This window comes from Ovis canadensis, chromosome 19, assembly GCF_042477335.2.
Source record: "Ovis canadensis isolate MfBH-ARS-UI-01 breed Bighorn chromosome 19, ARS-UI_OviCan_v2, whole genome shotgun sequence".
Lineage (NCBI taxonomy): Eukaryota > Metazoa > Chordata > Mammalia > Artiodactyla > Bovidae > Ovis > Ovis canadensis.
The window spans coordinates 52370755-52389531 of record NC_091263.1 but is presented as its reverse complement, the minus strand read 5'-3'; the positions used below and the strand labels follow the sequence as shown (position 1 = coordinate 52389531).

General features: G+C 42.6%; 1 protein-coding gene across 1 annotated transcript; it reads left to right on the top strand.

Moving 5' to 3' along the window:
- Positions 1-3653: 3653 nt before the first annotated feature.
- C19H3orf49 (chromosome 19 C3orf49 homolog) lies at positions 3654-18708 on the top strand. Its single transcript, XM_069561780.1, is given in 6 exon segments — positions 3654-3744; positions 6677-6857; positions 8930-9249; positions 12700-12824; positions 17535-17648; positions 18093-18708. Coding segments are annotated over 5 exon segments (885 nt in total). The 5' UTR covers positions 3654-3744; positions 6677-6735; the 3' UTR covers positions 18297-18708.
- Positions 18709-18777: the final 69 nt, after the last annotated feature.

The following is an 18777-nucleotide window of genomic DNA, read 5'->3' as shown; positions in this document are numbered from 1 at the left end:
ACTTACCTGGGGCAGAAATCCATACAAAAAGCAACTGAAAAAAAGACATCCTTCCTTGAAAAGCCTCTTGCCATGTCAGAGACACTATGCCCCAGCCCCAGCCTTCCCAAACCTCTAGGGAGTGGCACCCTCTAGGTAAGGAGTCCTTGGGTGAAGCATTCTGTCTCTAGGCACCCAGTATACACTTCCTTGTGGAACAGTACTTGCTAAGTGACCTGTAAAATGTTACTTTCTTCTCTCAAGTGGGCAAAAGCTCCAGTAAGGAGATGTGCTCAAGCGAAAAGGAAAATGTCCCCAAGTCATATTTCTCTACATGCAAAGACCTCCTAAGCCCTGGTCAGTCCTGGGTGAGTTGAGTGAGTGAAGACTCTTCACCTTACTAGAGTCATTCATTTTCAAAGGGATTCCATTTTTAAGTGACTCCACTAAGATAGAGGCTTCCCTCATATCTCAGACAGTAAAGAATCTGCAATGCAGGAGACCCAGGTTCAATCCCCCCATGATGATCCCCTCGAGGAGGGCGTGGCAACCCACTCCAGTATCCTTGCCAGGGGAAATTCCGTGGACAGAGGAGACTGGTGGGCTACACGTCCATGGGGTTGCAAGAGTGGAACCCGACTTAGCGACTAAATCACAGCACCACTAAAGTACATCATCCTGCCTGTTCTATGCATTTCAGTTCAATTCAGTTCAGTCATTCAGTCATGTCTGACTCTTCTGACCCCATGGACTGCAGCACACCAGACTTCCCTGTCCATCACCAACTCCCGGAGCTTGCTCAAACTCACGGCCACAGAGTCAGCGATGCCATCCAACCGTCTCATTCCCTGTATCCCCTTCTCCTCCATCTTCAATCTTTCCCAGCATCAGGGTGTTTTCAAATGAGTCAGTTCCTCTCTTCAGGTGGCCAAAGTACTGGAGCTTCAGCTTCAGCATCAGTCCTTCCAATGAATATTCAGGACTGATTTCCTTTAGGATGGACTGGTTGGATCTCCTTGCTGTCCAAGAGATTCTCAAAAGTCTATGTGTTTATCACACCCAAATTTGAAGTAAGACCTGGAATCTCTGCTTACCAAGTGTTTGAGAACTTACACATTCATAGATAAGGTTACGAAACCAGATAGAAAAAAAAAAAAAAAAGAAACCAGATAGAGATGAGATGCAAAAACGGTGTAATACCTAGCCCAAAGGCAACAGAATACAAGTTAATACATTTAAGTTAAAACTTGGAGGGCGGAGAAAAGAACTTGGAGGAGGATGGGAATCAGCCTTGGGACCACAGATAGGAAAGATCTGCCTGGCTGAATGGAGAGTTTACATTAAAAGACCTTTGGAGTCAGCAAATAGGTGACCCACAAGCTAAACAGGACTTGCAGACCACATTTTTAAATGCTGGAAGAGCCTTAACAATTTGAAGTTCATTAGCATTTGATTTGGAGAAGGCAATGGCACCCCACTCCAGTACTCTTGCCTGGAAAACCCCTGGATGGAGGAGCCTGGAAGGCTGCAGTCCATGGGGTTGCTGAGGGTCAGACACGACTGAGCAACTTGACTTTCACTTTTCACTTTCATGCATTGGAGAAGGAAATGGCAACCCCCTCCAGTACTCTTGCCTGGAGAATCCCAGGGACGGGGGAGCCTGGTGGGCTGCCGTCTATGGGGTCGCACAGAGTTGGACATGACTGAAGTGATTTAGCAGCAGCATTTGATTGGTCCAGCATTCCACAGTTTACCAAAGGTGCTTCCCCTCCTTGCTACACCCTGCAGCTTCTCACATTTACCTGCCTGGCCACACAAGCTTTCTCATTTGCAACTGTTGTTATGGTTACCTGAACAGGATTATGTGATCTCAGATGTGTTAGAAGGATAGAATAGAAGGATAATGTTAAGAACAAGGGAGATTGTGTTTTGACCAGGCTTTGCCCTGCTCTGGCTTTTGAAAGGGACATTTACCAATGTCCAGGGAGTGATCCTATGGGTTTGATGCCAAGCCATATCCCAAGGAGGGTTGGAAAGAAAGGTAGGCTTACAGGGGACTCTTGAATCAGTGCACTTCTCTCTACTTCCATTACCCCTATTTAGTTAAACCACTCCAAGAACTTACCTGGTAGTCTAGTGGTTCAGACCCCATGCCTCCAAGGTAGGGGACACAGGTTCGATTTCTGGCTGGGGAACTATAGATCCCACATGCTGCACAGCATGGCCCAAAAAAAGTTTTTTTAAAGCCACTCCAGTCTCAGACTTGAGCTACTGCAACAAGCTAACTTCCCAGTCTAATTTATCCTGCTGTCTACTCACTGCCACTTGACATTGAGTTCATTTCAGTATGATACTTCTTAAATATTCCCTGAATCTCTGCACCTAATCACCAGCATCTCCATCCTGGATCAGTTGCCTCTTCAGCCATCATACTTATTTCCAGTGCATTGCAAGCGGCACACAGCAATCTTTTCTTTCTTCTTTTTATTTTTTTCTTTAACTTCCTGGCCATGCCATGTGGCAGGCAGAATCTCAGTTCCCCAACAAGGGATCAAACCCATACCCTTGCCTTGAAAGTGCCGAGTCTTAACCACTGGATGTCGGGGAAGTCCCAGCAATCTTTTTAAAAGCACAAACATAAGGCTGCCTTCCTTTGTCATCTGAATTCCCACCACTGTGGTCTCCTTCCTGCCCTCCAATCTGACCTAGTGCCCACTCACCTCAGAACTTTTGCTCTGGTCATTTTTCATCTTTGGAATACTTTGCTTTAGAACACAGATCCGACCAGAGTGTATGTCCTTTCCAAGGTGAAATGTCTCACCTCAACTATCACTGCCTTGAAAGGTCTTTTCTGATCACCCTTGTAGGAGCGCTCACTTGCTACAGGGTTTTCCTAGCTTTTTCTTCGCATTCCTTATTGGTGTCTGAATGCTGTATCAGTTCACTAACAAGTTTGCTATCTGTGCCCTCCGCTAGAGTGTAAATCTTAGACAGGGGTTCCAGTTGTTTCGTTCAGTGCTGGATTCTCATTGCACAGAATAAATATATATTCCTAGCTCCTGTAGGAGAAGGCAATGGCACCCCACTCCAGTACTCTTGCCTGGCAAATCCCATGGACGGAGGAGCCTGGAAGGCTGCAGTTCATGGGGTCGCTAAGAGTCGGACATGACTGAGCGACTTCACTTTCACTTTTCACTTTCATGCATTGGAGAAGGAAATGGCAACCCACTCCAGTGTTCTTGCCTGGAGAATCCCAGGGACGAGAGAGACGGTGGGCTGCCGTCTCTGGGGTCACACAGACTGAACAGTCGGACACGACTGAAGTGACTTAGTAGTAGTAGTAGCTCCTGTAACCCAGAAGGACCCTCCGAGGCCTTCCCAAAATAGTCCTCAAGCCAAATCCTCCACCTGCCTTTTGTCTGTAGAAAAGCTTTAGTCAAAGAAAAAGTTTAATCACAGAAGTGAGAAAAATGCAGAAAGAAAGGAAAACAGTCAAGCCAGACAAAATAATAATACTTTAGCCATTAAACAAAGTCAGGGACCTTTATTTCTTCCCCGAGGACTATCGATAATATTCTCAGCTTAATCTTTTGAACTGTTTTGCAGGTACAGAAACCTCCACCAAGTGGAAGAATGCTGCCCGCAAGCATGTAGACCCCAGACTGACTGGAACCAGAAGGCTGATGATGCTGACTCCCAGTTACCTCACCACCAACCATTCAGAAGAATGTCCAGGAGCTGATCATGCCCTGTTGCTTTAACACTGTAAGACCCCTCTCTACCCACTCCAGGGTGGGACAGTCTTATGGGTACTAGCTTGCTCTGGCCTCCTTTGCTGGGCAAAGCAATAGAGAGCCCTTCTCTCCCAGTTCACCCAAAATTGTGTCTCTGAGATTCAATTCAGCATTGGTACACAGAGGCTGGGTTTCAGCACCACTCCTCAAAAAGCGTCATCAAATTCATAGTGACAGAGTGCGGCCATCTCTTGGACTGGATGTAGCAATAACATTTTTTTCATTGTTGAGAGCTGTTGAATTCAGTCATTATCCCAAGAACTAAAAAGAGTTGGTTCTGAATTCAACTCAGAAATCAAAAGTTTTGAAATTTACCCCCAAACAAAACAGAATTCTCCTTTGGCTTTATTTTTGCCCTTCAGTTACCTAATGTACAGGGTGGATGAATAACGCATACGCAGCTACAGGCTTTCTACTTAACTTCTGGGCTTGCATCAAAATACTGTTCACCTTCACACCCTTCTCCTTAGCCCTTCCTATTTCTTATTCACTCTTCTTCTGTACTGCAGATTTTTCTCACTATTGTACAAAGAAATTGGGATGTATATTTTCATGGTAATTCATTTTTGGAATTTTGTCACCTTACATAGTGACTTCTTCCAAGATGCTTTTTTCCAATTAAGAAAAATTCATAGAGACAGAAAAGTTATTAGGAGTTATTGTTTAATGGGTTTTCAATTTCAGTTTTCCAAGATAAAGTTCTGAAGATGCTGGTGGTGATGGTTGCACAACAATATGAACACACTTAAAAATGGTCAATTTTATATAATGTATTGGAGAAGGAAATGGCAACCCACTCCACTCTTCTTGCCTGGAGAATCCTGTGGACAGAGGAGCCTGGTGGGCTGCTGTCCATGGAGTCGCACAGAGTTGGACACGACTGAAGCCACTTAGCATGCATGCGTGCATTGGAGAAGGAAATGGCAACCCACTCCAGTATTCTTACCTAGAGAATCTCAGGGACGGAGGAGCCTGGTGGGCTGCTGTCTATGGGGTCACACAGAATTGGACATGACTGAAGTAATGCAGCAGCAGCAGCATATAACATATATTTCACCACAATTAAAAATTTTTAATTTGTCTTTTATTTTAATGATTAAAAAACCCTCATAACTTCCCATTATTCTGAAGATTCAAAATAATGTTACAATTTTCAGTTGTTCTGTAGGATCCAGCTGGCTTGGCCCTGCCTGTCACTCCAGCTTATCACATACATTGCCTCTTCGCTGCAGTCACTTTAAGTTTTCAAAGACATCAGACTTCTTCCACCTCAGGGCTCTGGTGCCTGCTGATTAATCTGCCAGGAGCAGACAAATCCTCATGCAAGTAGCCCTTTTTAATTTTGTTGAGCTCTCTGGCCCAATACGGAGAAGGCAATGGCACCCCTCTCCAGTACTCTTGCCTGGAAAATCCCATGGACAGAGGAGCCTGGTAGGCTGTAGTCCATGGGGTTGCTAAGAGTCAGACACGACTGAGCGACTCCAATTTCGCTTTTCACTTTCATGCATTGGAGAAGGAACTGGCAACCCACTCCAGTGTTCTTGCCTGGAGAATCCCAGGGACGGGGGAGCCTGGTGGGCTGCTGTCTATGGGGTCGCACAGAGTCGGACACAACTGACGCCACTTGGCAGCAGCAGCGGCGGCAGCAGCTGGCCCAATGACCTCATCAGGCAGAACTGCTGCAACAAAATCTGCATTTTAACAAGATCTCCAGGTAATTTGTGTCTGTGGGGTCACACAGAATTGGACACGACTGAAACGACGCAGCAGCAGCAGTATATAATATATGCTAAGTGCTAAGTCGCTTCAGTCGTGTCCGACTCTGTGCGACCCCAGAGATGGCAGCCCACCAGGCTCCCCTGTCCCTGGGATTCTCCAGGCAAGAACACTGGAGTGTGTTGCCATTTCCTTCTCCAATGCATGTAAGTGAAAAGTGAAAGTGAAGTCGCTCAGTCGTGTCCTACTCTTACCGACCCCATGGACTGCAGCCTACCAGGCTCCTCCATCCATGGGATTTTCCAGGGAAGAGTACTGTAGTGGGTTGCCATTGCCTTCTCCAATATAATATATATTTTATCACAATTAAAAATTTTTTCAATTTGTCTTTAATTTTAATGATTAAAAAACCCTCATGACTCTCAAACATGTTTGAGAGTCCAGCTCCAGATGACTGATGAGTACAAACACAGAAAACAATAATCATTATATCCCCCAACACTCTTCTGGAGTTTTCCTTCTTAGCTTCTAGTTAGTTACTTCAGACTGAAAAACTCAAAGCGCCAGAAGGGGATGGGAATAAACCCTAGTGTCTGCTGCCACCTTGTGGTGAGAAGTTCCAACCCAGCGAGAATTTGCTCTCCTCCAGGAAATACACCAAATGTCAAAAGGGAGGGGTGGGCTCAACTTTCTCAGCCATGTGTTTTGAGAGATCACTACAAAATAGCCCAAGGGGGTGTACTGTGAGAAAGCCAAATAAAAACTGGACAGAGAGCATTCATCAGTTCCACATGAAAGAGCTAACAAAAGCTGGGGTCGTTGGAATTAGTGTTGGTGGTCTCGGTTCTTCCCGCTTTGGAATGCAGACATGCACATTTGAATGTGATAATCAGTTGGTGTGTGATTATTTTGTTACCAACCCAAATGGCAGTGGTTAGACAAGCAGGTCACCTATTCACATCTGCCCTGCCCTGGAGTCTGCAACACGGCTGGGAATTTCCCACTGCTCTGTCAAATGCATCACTGATGACCTCTGTAAAGTGGTAAACAGGGCTGGTCCCACAAATGATGTCTGTAACACCTGGAAGGGAATAAGGAAGCACTTCCAAAAATTTTCCTACATAATTTACCCCCAAAGAGCCCAGGAGTCAAAAGCGCCTCGGTCACTGGATGATTTTGTTTTGTAGTTTGTGAGCCTGAGAGCTAAAGAAATTAACAACAGCTACTGCAGGTGAGGTTGACAGCAATGGATCGCCCTCACCTGTATACTCCAGAGTGCTTTAAGGTTGCTTAAAGAGCTGGCCAGTACCGAAGATTTCAGCAGCCCAGAAAGAGAAGCGGCTCGATCAAAAGGAAAGGGATTGAAAGGTAGGAAACTGGGGCTCATTTTCTTCTCTCTTCAGTGAGATGCTTTGGATTTTGCATTAAACAATATTCACTGTGCTGATCAGAAAAAAGTAGCATGTTTTTAAGCACTGCATTTAGAAATGAAGGCTCTGTGTGGATCAGAGGGAGCAGAGACCACATATATAGACAGCATATATACATTGGATCAGGGAGTCTAGTGCCACAATGGAAACCTCGTTTTGTGATCAGAAAAGTCTTCATTGTAATGGGAAAACCTTTCCTTTCTACCTGAACTTAAGATTTAATGTCACATATGATATTAACATTAGTAGATACTAAGTTCATATTTAAGTCTCACAGTTTAAGACAGCAAACACTATTCTTTTGAAAAATTAATAGTGCATTTTTCAAAATAAGTCCATGATCAGTGCTCTTTCCATTCCCCTTTCCAGCAATTTGGGCTGTGGTAATGTGTACTAATTATATTTTATCCATGTGCATGCTCTTTAATGTAACCTAAAAACTGTCTTATACCTCATATTTCTTGCTAGTGGCAAAACCATGAAGATGAGCATGGAATACTCCAAATGTAATACATTTTAATTTGGAAAGGCAGTGAGATGATTATTTTCCAATTTGGGGAGTATTCTTTCTTACCAGATTCATGAGCAATAGCTCAGATAGGTAGAAAAGTGTCATTTTCATGAGGCCTGAAGTATCAAAGACCAGACTTCTGAACTTCCATGGGCAAAATGAAATTTTGCGGAGATTTCCACTTCCAATAAAAAAATAGGGTTTAAAAGCAGAGGCAATACAACCAAATAAATTCACAAGCAACCAAGATACTTAAAAGGTTAGGGAAGAAAAGATTCTTTTCATAACGGCAATGGTAGCAGTTCTATTCCTAGGCTTTGGAGCAAAATCATCTTATTAATTATGTTATAAAATTAATGAGGGTGGGGGGATGGGACTAGGAGGTGCATTTTGGAGACTCAGAAACTGCTTAGAGCTGGGTTTTTTACTTGATAGGTGTTGCGTGGATGACCTTGGGGGTTCCTGAACCTCCTACATTGTATTCCCATGTGTGTGTGTATTTATGGTAGTAGAAACGGATGGTTTTATTAAAAGTTCTCCTAGAGGTCCATGGGAAATTAGTCCTAGCCCATAAATGACTTTTTATCTAGAAATAGAGGACTGGTTTTTTAAAATCCCTGGAATTTTATGGATATTATTGCTTTGGATGAAACTAACATCAAAATAGTTAATCAAGGAAGAATATTAGATAAATAAGGGTATCATGGAACAGGTGATACTCACTTAGCACAGAAACTAACAGAATAGACTTTGGGGTCAGAGTATCTGGGCATAAGTTATTTAAGTTTCCAAGTTTTAATTTCCTCATTTGTAAAATGGAGATGATAGTAGGAGGATTGAAATAAGTAATACATATCAAAGAACTCAGATGAGTGTTTAGCACATAAAAGTCTACTAAGAAATATTACCTATTTTATTACTAAAATGATGAAGATATTGTTTATTTGGAATTTTAGAAATATGCATTTATAATTATTCTCTCTAAATCAGTATTCTGCATAAAATGCAGCATTTATAGGACCTTGGAGAATGTATTTTTATTATCTACCTAGCAGACACTCTCATGTCTCATCACATTTGGAACCACATTTTGAAGTCCAGCAAAAAAAAAAATCTCAAACTGTGATTAAAAGAGATCACCAATTTGCCAATATGAGGTAATATATTCTAACACTCTCAAACCAAGATTAAAATCTGCATTCTATACTCTGTCAATTAAATTAATCTCTCTGTGTCTCAGCTTACTCATTAGTAAACTGAAGATAATAATATAAACTACCAGCTCTGAGGATTAAATGAGATAGTGGCCAGAACGCACTTCTAGAGTTCAGCAACAAAATACCAAGTAGTTGCTTTGGCTTTGGATTTGATGCTTGGTCTTCGGTTTTCTTTTTTGGAACTGTATAATTTGTTCACATTTGTAGTTGATTTTCATGATTCTAGTGTTTCATTTTTAACTTTTCAATTTCCTTAATACAAGTTATTTTTCCTTTGTTCAGATGGCATAAAGCTGAGTCTACCAACTTAGTAAAACAAAATGTATTGGTCCCTAAAAAGGAGTCATCCAGTAATAGTGACATGGAATTTCACAAGAACCAGAAAAATCAGAAGAAAAATATGGTGAGGAAAGTGAAGACTGCTTTGGGGAGGATGCTGTCACACTCATACAGAAGCAAGCCAGCAAGTGTCAACAAAGAGGGTGCCCCTGACCACAAAGAAACCCTCCTTCCAAATACACAGAGCCTTCTTAGAATTGTCAAAGAGCTTCCATCGCCCAAGTTATTTACCAAACCAAGAATGAGAAAGCTCTCCCAGAATGGTAATACAAGTCAACATATGGTTCAGTGTCAAGGCCAAGAGAGAAAATGAAATAGGACAGCTTTTGTTGCTAGCCACAGAATAGCATTTCTGGGGAGCTTGTCTGAAATGCAGAAGTTAAGGCCCCCACACAGGGCTACTGAGTTAGAATCTGCCTTTTAGAAAGATCCCCAGGTGACATGTGTGTGTGTATGTGTGTGTGTGTGTGTGTGTGTACATCTTCAAAAACGGAATTAGATTGCATTTGAGGTCACTCCCACTCCAATTAATCACTGGTCTCATCAGTCTAAAACTACTTTTCACGGAAATATTCGATGTGTGCACAGGTGTGTATATATATACGCATATACACATGTACATATATTAGAAAATCAAACCAAAGTGGGCTTTTCTGGTTTTGTTTCTGGAGAAAGAAGTGAGGCAGATTTTCAAATGGCTGCTTCCAACAGACGAAGGTGTGATGAGAATTCTATTTTAAAAATGTATGATTGGTAAGTCGTAAAGGAAATTTTATTTTATTATACCTACCTCCCACATACTTTGTGAAGAATTGGCGTTTGAACTGTTGACAGTTTCTTTTGTGACATGGTAATGACGTTTGGTTTGGTGGGGGGCTCTTGTGGGTGATGACTACTATTTGCATTCTCCTTTTTAAAATAGACTATTTTTGTAGAGCAGTTCTAGGTAAACTGGAAAAATTGAGTGGAAAATACAGAAATTTCCTCTATACCCCCCTCTCCTTATCCCACCCACACGATTTCCTCTATTATGAACTTCTTGCCTTAGTACAGTACACTTGTTAGTTGATGAGCCAATATTAACATATTATTATTAACACTAGTCCATAGTTTACGCTGGGCTTCCCTGGTGGCTAAGTTAGTAAAGAATCCACCTGCAATGCAGGAGACCCAGGTTTGATCCCTAACTTGGAGAAGAAATGGCAATCCACTCCAATATTCTTGCCTGGAGAATCCCATGGACAGAGGGGTCTGGCAGGCTACAGTCAGTCTATGGTGTCACAAGAGTTGGACACAGCTTAGCGAGTAAACAGCCACCATAGTTTACATTAGGACTCACTCTTTGCCCCCACAGTTCCGTGGGTTTGAAAAACCCACCGTGTAATGTGCCTCTCATTACAATACCGTACAGAAGAGCTTCAGTGCCATAAATACCCTTTGTATATTTCTAGTTCCCTTGACAGTACAGCATTCTATAAATATATAGAATACTTATGTATATGTAGGTGATTCACACGTATCTTCAATTTCACATCATGATAAGGCTGCACACCTGGTAGATACTTTTTCCAGAAAAAACAAAAACTGATGGCCTCCAGCTGACGCATTACCCTTTCAAACAAACTCTCTCTTCTGGAAAAAAGACAACTAATACAAGCATCCAAGCATCTAGCAATTACCTGGCATAGACTGACCTGCCTGTTTCTATTGAAAACAGCGATAAGGGCACACTCCTCTACTGACTGGGCTGGACTTGGAGAGTCCAGCAGAAAACAGAGGACCAGAGCCTTCTCCCACAGCCCACGTATTGGCTTATTTTTATCATAGCTGAAATAACAAATCTCTACGCTAAGATTTCTCCAAGAAACTTGCCCATCTTTCAGGCTGCAGCTCAAACATTCTGATTCTCAACTGTGGCCAAAAGACGGTTGCTCATCCCTGTTGATCCTCATTAGACTTTAAAACAATTATGTAGTAAATACTTACTATGTGGCAGCCACACTGTAAGTGCTAGAGCAGCAGACATAGGCATGGTCTCTGCCCTCCTGGAGTTACAGAGGGCATGGAGGGGCATTTCAATGTTATGCATATATTTGCCTCTGATGCAAAAAGAAGAAGCACAGGCTAGGGTGGGTACACATCATGGATGCTGAGTTTGGGAGAGGGGGCTCAAGAAAGCCTCCCTAAGGAAAAGACAACTCAGATGAGACCTGGAGGACAGCTAGAGTTAGATAAGGAAAAAGTGTGAGAACAGTTTTCCAGGAAGAGGGTAGAGCATGTTCAAGTCCCAATGTCAAGAGAGCACTGGGCATAATTAAGGAATGAAAGTAATCCAGCCAGGGAGAGTCTGCTGAATAAGGTGATGAGGGTGTTTTGAAACCATGTTAAGAAATTTTAACTTTTCCTAAGGGTGATAAGATGCTTTCAAGCTGGGGATTAATATGATTTGAAAGGCATTTTTTAAAGGTAGCTCAGACTGCAGGGTAGAGACTGGATTGGAGGAGGGTAAGATCCGATGCAGGAGGAATGATAAACAGGCTCTTGCATTCATCCAAGGCAACGGATAATTTTAGCTGGGGCTGGTCGTGGCAGTGGGGGTGGTGAGGTTGAAGAGAATGTTCACTGGCAGGAGTTGCAAGATTTGGGCAAGAGCTGACAGTGGAAGGTGGGGGAGAAAGGAGCGTCCCTCTGGGTTGAGCATCCGCTTTGAATTTAGAGCCACCAGTCCCTGAGCTGAGGAGCCATGGTTCCTCAATGCAGTTATCAAGTGACGTGAAGCAGATTACATTGATTTTAGGGGCTGGGCACAGCATGAAAACACTGAAACATGGAACATGCTGCACACCCCGCTTTTCCCAGTGCCTTTTTTGACCCCTTTCACTACATCAAGGAAAAAAGTCTCCTCTCCTTCCCTTTTTCTATCCTAATAAAAAAGGGAGTAGCCTCAAGTTTACTGCCTTCTGTTGGCAATGACATGATTTGGGGTTTACCATACTAGTCCCAGTGTCTATATTTTTGATACTGGTTTTTGATTTATGATAGTGTTTCCAGTTTCCTTTGTAAGCATGTTTATTGTGTTAAGAACTGATTTTTTTTTTTTAATGAGGATGCTTTTTTTCCTTATCTTTTGGCTGTGCCGCATAGCCTGTGGCATCTTAGTTCCCTGACCAGGGATTGAATCCGAACAGCCTGCACCAGCAGCGAGGGCTCCTAACACTGGACCCCCAGAGAAGTCCCAAGAACTGAACTGACAGAGAAAAATATTAAGGACTCTAGGATTCAGAGGGCTCCTAGTATGTGGGAAAAACTATTAAGATGGTATGTGAATGACTGAGCACACTTAAACTTGTCTTCAGTCAACAGCAAGTAGTCGTTGGCTTGTCTTCTATGTTAGAGGGTACTTTTTCTAATTCCACAAGAGTTACAGGGAAAAACAACAGAGGGCAAAAGTGAAGTTTCAGAGACAGTTATCAACCACCTTGTCAAGACGGGTTGGTGACTATGGAGGTCATGACCACAAGAAAAGGCCAAGTGTGCAAGAGAAAGTGTGAGATTCAGCAAAGCAAGTTCATTTTCAATTTTAACCCCAAAGAAGAAAAGCCACTGAAACTGCATGTGATGCTTGCTTTTCAGGAGATTTTCTCATAGAAAGAGTATGTTTATTATTGTGATCCTTCAAGACTGTCTGTTTTTTCCCCCTCACTCCCTCTAAGCAACTATACAACTTGACGTTGTCGAAGCAGAGACGGAGGCGATAACCCAAGGAAATACACTCCTCCAAGCCAGGAGAACCAGCAAGCGTTTATCTGTAACATCACTTCCTTCAGGAATGAAAAAGGTAAAATGCTAAGACAAACTTGCGTCTAAAGACTTACACGGAAGTCAATGTTCAGGCCTGTTGTAAAAACCAAGTTCTCTCCCATTTAAACCTGCCCTTTGTGTCTCCACTCCTGGAATTCAGGGCACAGCAAGTGGACTTGCCAGGTCTGATTCCTCAACTTCTGAGCTCGAATGGTTCAGCTTCTGCTATAATCTGGGCAACAGTGGGGTTTGCAGCTTTATATTGACTTGGTCAGCTGTTCAAATATCAAGTTGGTATATTAGCATCTGGCATATCATGCATGCTCTGTGGAGAGATACTCTCCAGACCAACCCCACAGAATTTCTGCAAGGATGCAAACATTTGTCCAAAACAGTAGCCATTAGCATGTGTACTTTGAAGCCTTTGCATATGGCCGGTTGTTGTTGTTCAGTCCCTCAGTCATGTCCGACTGTTTACAACCCTATGGACTGCAGCATGCCAGGCTCCTCTGTCCTTCCCTGTCTCCGGGAGACTACTCAAATTTATGTCCATTGAGTCCATGATGCTTCATAACCATCTCATCCTCTGTCACCCCCTTCTCCTCTTGCCCTCAGTCTTTCCCAGCTGATGTGGCAGTATAACTGAGGAATTGAATTTTAAGTTTCATTCCATTATAATTGAAATTAAAATACAAATAGAACATGTGTATAGTATAGACAGTGCAGCACTTGATGATCCAGGACGCTCCAACCCAAAGCTTGTGCTTATCTGTACTTAGATCAAGTTTGTGCCTAAATTGCCCCTGCTATTTTTTAATAGAATCTGAAGTATTGTTTCTTTCGACATAATAAGCATTTATTAAAGCTGACTATGTTCCAAACCCTCTTCTAAGTGCTTTAAAAATATCAACTCAGATATTCCTTACAACAGCCCTATAAAGTAGGTAACAATAGCTTGCTGCAATAAGTAGGATATTATTTTAGGGATGGCAATGAGAGGTTAAGTAATTGGCCCAGATAATCGGAAGAGCCAGGCTTCAAATCCAGGAAGATTTGACTCTATGAGTGCTTATTCCTAATTACTATGCTGTTCCTGCTGTGCTCAGTTGTGTTGACTTTTTCTGACCCCTTCGACTGTAGCCCGCCAGGCTCCTATGTCCATGGAATTTTCCAAGCAAGAGTACTGGTGTGGGTTGTCATTTCCTTCTTCAGGGACTCTTCCCAACCCAGGATTGAACCTGGGTCTCCTGTGTTTCTGCACTCATTGCAGGCAGACTCTTTACTGCTGAGAAGAGTAAAGCCCTGGGAAGCCCACTAATTACTATGCTAGGTACTAATTGTACTGTCTATTATGGTAGCCAATAGTCACATGTGACTATTTGCATTAATTAAAACTAAATAAAAAGAACAGTCCATTCCCTTCACTGCACTAGCTACATTTCATGTGCTCAGTTAACAAATATGGCCAGTGGCTATGGCATTTGACAGCACAGATAAACACTTTCATTTTTGTGGGAAGTTCTATTAAACAGCGCTGCTCTAGTGCACTGCCAGAGTGTACCAGTATTAGTTTTGAATTTTGCCTCTTGAGTGCTAGGTTCATATTTATCATATTCCTAATATGTGCAAGAATACACAGAAGAACTGTACATAAAAGATCTTCATGAACTGGATAATCACGATGGTGTGATCACTCATCTAGAGCCAGACATCCTGGAATGTGAAGTCAAGTGGGCCTTAGAAAGCATCACTACGAACAAAGCTAGTGGAGGTGATGGAATTCCAGTTGAATTCCATCTTTCAAATCCTGAAAGATGATGCTGTGAAAGTGCTGCACTCAATATGCCAGCAAATTTGGAAAACTCAGCAGTGGCCACAGGACTGGAAAAGGTCAGTTTTTATTCCAATCCCAAAGAAAGGCGATGCCAAAGAAGGCTCAAACTACCACACAGTTGCACTCATCTCACATGCTAGTAAAGTAATGCTCAAAATTCTCCAAGCCAGGCTTCAGCAATACGTGAACCGTGAACTTCCTGATGTTCAAGCTGGTTTTAGAAAAGGCAGAGGAACCAGAGATCAAATTGCCAACATCTGCTGGATCATGGAAAAAGCAAGAGAGTTCCAGAAAAACATCTATTTCTGTTTTATTGACTATGCCAAAGCCTTTGACTCTGTGGATCACAATAAACTGTGGAAAATTCTGAGAGAGATGGAAATACCAGACCACCTGACCTGCGTCTTGAGAAATCTGTATGCAGGTCAGGAAGCAACAGTTAGAACTGGACATGGAACAACAGACTGGTTCCAAATAGGAAAAGGAGTATGTCAAGGCTGGATATTGTCACCCTGCTTATTTAACTTCTATGCAGAGTACCTCATGAGAAACGCTGGACTGGAAGAAACACAAGCTGGAATCGAGATTGCTGGGAGAAATATCAATAACCTCAGATATGCAGATGACACCACCCTTATGGCAGAAAGCGAAGAGGAACTCAAAAGCCTCTTGATGAAAGTGAAAGAGGAAAGGGAAAAAGTTGGCTTAAAGCTCAACATTAAAAAAACGAAGATCATGGCATCTGGTCCCATCACTTCATGGGAAATAGATGGGGAAACAGTGGAAACAGTCTCGGACTTTATTTTTGGGGGCTCCCAAATCACTGCAGATGGTGACTGCAGCCATGAAATTAAAAGATGCTTACTCCTTGGAAGAAAAGTTATGACCAACCTAGATAGCATATTCAAAAGCAGAGACATTACTTTACTGACTAAGGTCTGTCTAGTCAAGGCTATGGTTTTTCCAGTAGCCATGTATGGATGTGAGAGTTGGACTGTGAAGAAGGTTGAGCGCCGAAGAATTGATGCTTTTGAACTGTGGTGTTGGAGAAGACTCTTGAGAGTCCCTTGGACTGCAAGGAGATCCACCAGTCCATTCTAAAGGAGATCAGCCCTGGGATTTCTTTGGAAGGAATGATGCTAAAGCTGAAACTCCAGTACTTTGGCCACCTCATGCAAAGAGTTGACTCATTGGAAAAGACTCTGATGCTGGGAGGGATTGGGGGCAGGAGAAGAAGGGGATGACTGAGGATGAGATGGCTGGGTGGCATCACTGACTCGATGGCTGTGAATCTGAGTGAACTCCGGGAGTTGGTGATGGACAGGGAGGCCTGGCGTGCTGCAATTCATGGGGTCACAAAGAGTCGGACATGACTGAGTGACTGAACTGAACTGAATATGTGCAGGGCAGTTTCTACATTTGGGGGCTATAAATGTGACCCAATGGCCCTTGTCCTGTTTCCATGGAACTTATAGTTTGATGGAGGAGATGGACATTAAACCATGGCACTGTTAGCTCTCAGAATGTTCTCATATGCTCTCCTATGTTCTCATATATTTGAATCAGTTGTCCATGTTTTGAAATTAGAATCATTCAAACAAGTCTGGATTTTCAACTTCCTTTTGAAAAATAAGAGGATTTGGCAACATGGAGCCTGCAGTTCCTCCAGCAACAGCAAGAGCTATACAGAGGCCACCCACTTTGCAGGAGGCCCGTTCTCTCCAGGCCATGCCAGCCCAACTGAGCCTGTTTCTCAAAACGTGCCTGACCCTTCAAGACATTTGACTTTTTAATAACAGTATTCAACACACAGAAATAAGTAATTACCAAGCTAAGTGCTTAGTAGGAAAAAACCAAACAAACAAACACTGGGTTTTATGAGAGAGAAACAAGAGGAGTTGTGCTCTGGTTAGATTGGGGAAGGTTCTGCAAGTGACACTGGAGCCGGGGTGAGCTGGCAGGGCTTCCCAGGTGGCTCAGCAATAAAGAATCTGCCTGCCAATGCGGGAGATGCAAGTTCCATCCCTGGGTCAGGAAGAACCCCTGAAGGAGGAACAGCAACCCACTCCTGTATTTTTGCCTGGGATATCCCAAGGACAGAGGAGCCCGGCGGGCTATAGCCCACAGGGTCACAAGAGAGTCAGACACGATTGAGTGACTGAGCAGGCACGCAGGAGCTGGCAGGGCAGGGCAGAGGTTCCACAGACTCATTTGTAAACTTGGGCAAAGGGCAAGACCCAAATGTGATTGCACATCCCACTTTGTGTAGGTCTCACAGTAGTCCTGATGGTAATTACTAAACACAAGGGGAAGGAAGAGTGAACCTAGTAAGACTAAAAAGGCCATATTAGCCAGGAGCCATGACCTAGGAATGAGTTTTAATAGCACAGGTACTTGTAACCAGCAAGCCAGGACCATGGGAAGGGTATCAGGCATGCAATGAAAAGAACCCAGAGCTTTCTTTTTTATGTTTGGAAACATGTCTGCCATGAAAATAAGGAAACCTGCAGAAAAGAGACCAGATTAGCAACTGGATCCAGTGATAATGAGCTTTCTGGGGCACTCATCTACAACAGTCCCACACTCTGGCTGTGCTCAGCAGCTACAGAGGCAATTTCTTCTTCTTCCCCTTACGAATGACCTGCTTTTTTCCTGACACTGTATATTCTTTCAGAACCAGACAATCTCATTTCTCTGCACCCTATAGATCTCTTCAAAGAGAGCTCTGGGGACAAAGGAGATGCATGGGGCGTGGAGAATAATATGAATACAGCCTCCAATCCAATGTTGTTATGTGGCAAATATTCAGTTTAAAAGAGGATGTCGCAAGGGTAAGAGTGTTCGCTGAAGCACCGTCACAGAAATAATGGTGGCACTTCTTAATCTGATGTGCTTTTTACATTTTTATGATAGGTTCCATATTCATCAAAAAAGAGACCACACTTTCCGGTATTTAAAAGAAAGAAGCACAGCATGGAAAACATTCTCCGGAAATCAGATTTGACAGTGGGAAAACTTCAAATGCAGGTAGTGGACAAAGGTTTTTACTTTGTGTTTCAAAAGCATCAGAGGCCTGGGCTCAACTGAATGCACAGCCCTGCTAGACAGCATGGCTGTTGGACGAAACTAATGATTAGCATGAAGGCATCCTGTTAGTGGGGGGCATTTGAGAGTGGCTACAGGATTGCTGAGGGCGCTGAGGATGATGCTGTGTGCCTACTAAATGTTAAAGTGAATTCAATTAAAATGAAGGCACACACACAAGGGCTGGAGAAGAAATGAGATTGTCTTTAGCACTGGGTAGTAAATGCATGTTTTCAAGCTCTGTTTGCTATGACTTGAATTAGAATAATCCTTTGGGACTTGCAGATATCCACCAGTTCCTGAACTCATCTCTCAGGAAAAACAGCTCTCCCTTGGGTGTGGACAAGGCTTTCTAACACATGGCTTCGTTTCTTTGTTTTGGGCTAGGTGGATGACCTCATAGAAATAGTGACAGATAAATCCATGAAGTTATTGGCCCAAAGAAATGCTGAACTTCAACAGTGTGAGTTTCTAGGGGATGAAATTCTTCAGTCTTCTAAGCAGTTGCAGAGGATGTCCAGGCGAACCATGAGAAAGTATAGATTGAAAAATGTGTGTTTCCCATGTACTTGGTGCTGCTTCCGATTCTGATTCTGATGGCATAAAAGTTATGTTTCATAGAGATTCTTATCTTTGGTACATAATCCTGAATACATTTCTCTTAATCAGTTCGGGGAGGGGTGAGTCTAAAAATATTCTGCCCAACAGTCCTTATAAAAATATTTTTCCCAATAGTCCTTTTACAAAAATTGATTTTTAATTATGAGTCAGTATAAGTAATTTTTTGCTTCATAATTTTTACTAATAATGGAAAATAGAAATGTTTACCAGGGCATACCAATTCTACAAAGAAATTTCTACCATGATTTGCCAGATGAAATTAGAGGAAGCACTTAAAGGTATTTTGACACTTTCACTGTGACTACTATTGAGCTAACTTTAAACCTTTGTTTTTAAAGAGAAGAGTTCTTATTAAAATTACAAAAATGTAACATTATTAAGGTATGATTCATGCAAAGTGTCATGTTTCTGAACTAAAATGAATGGATAAGGATGGAACCTAGCAAGTATT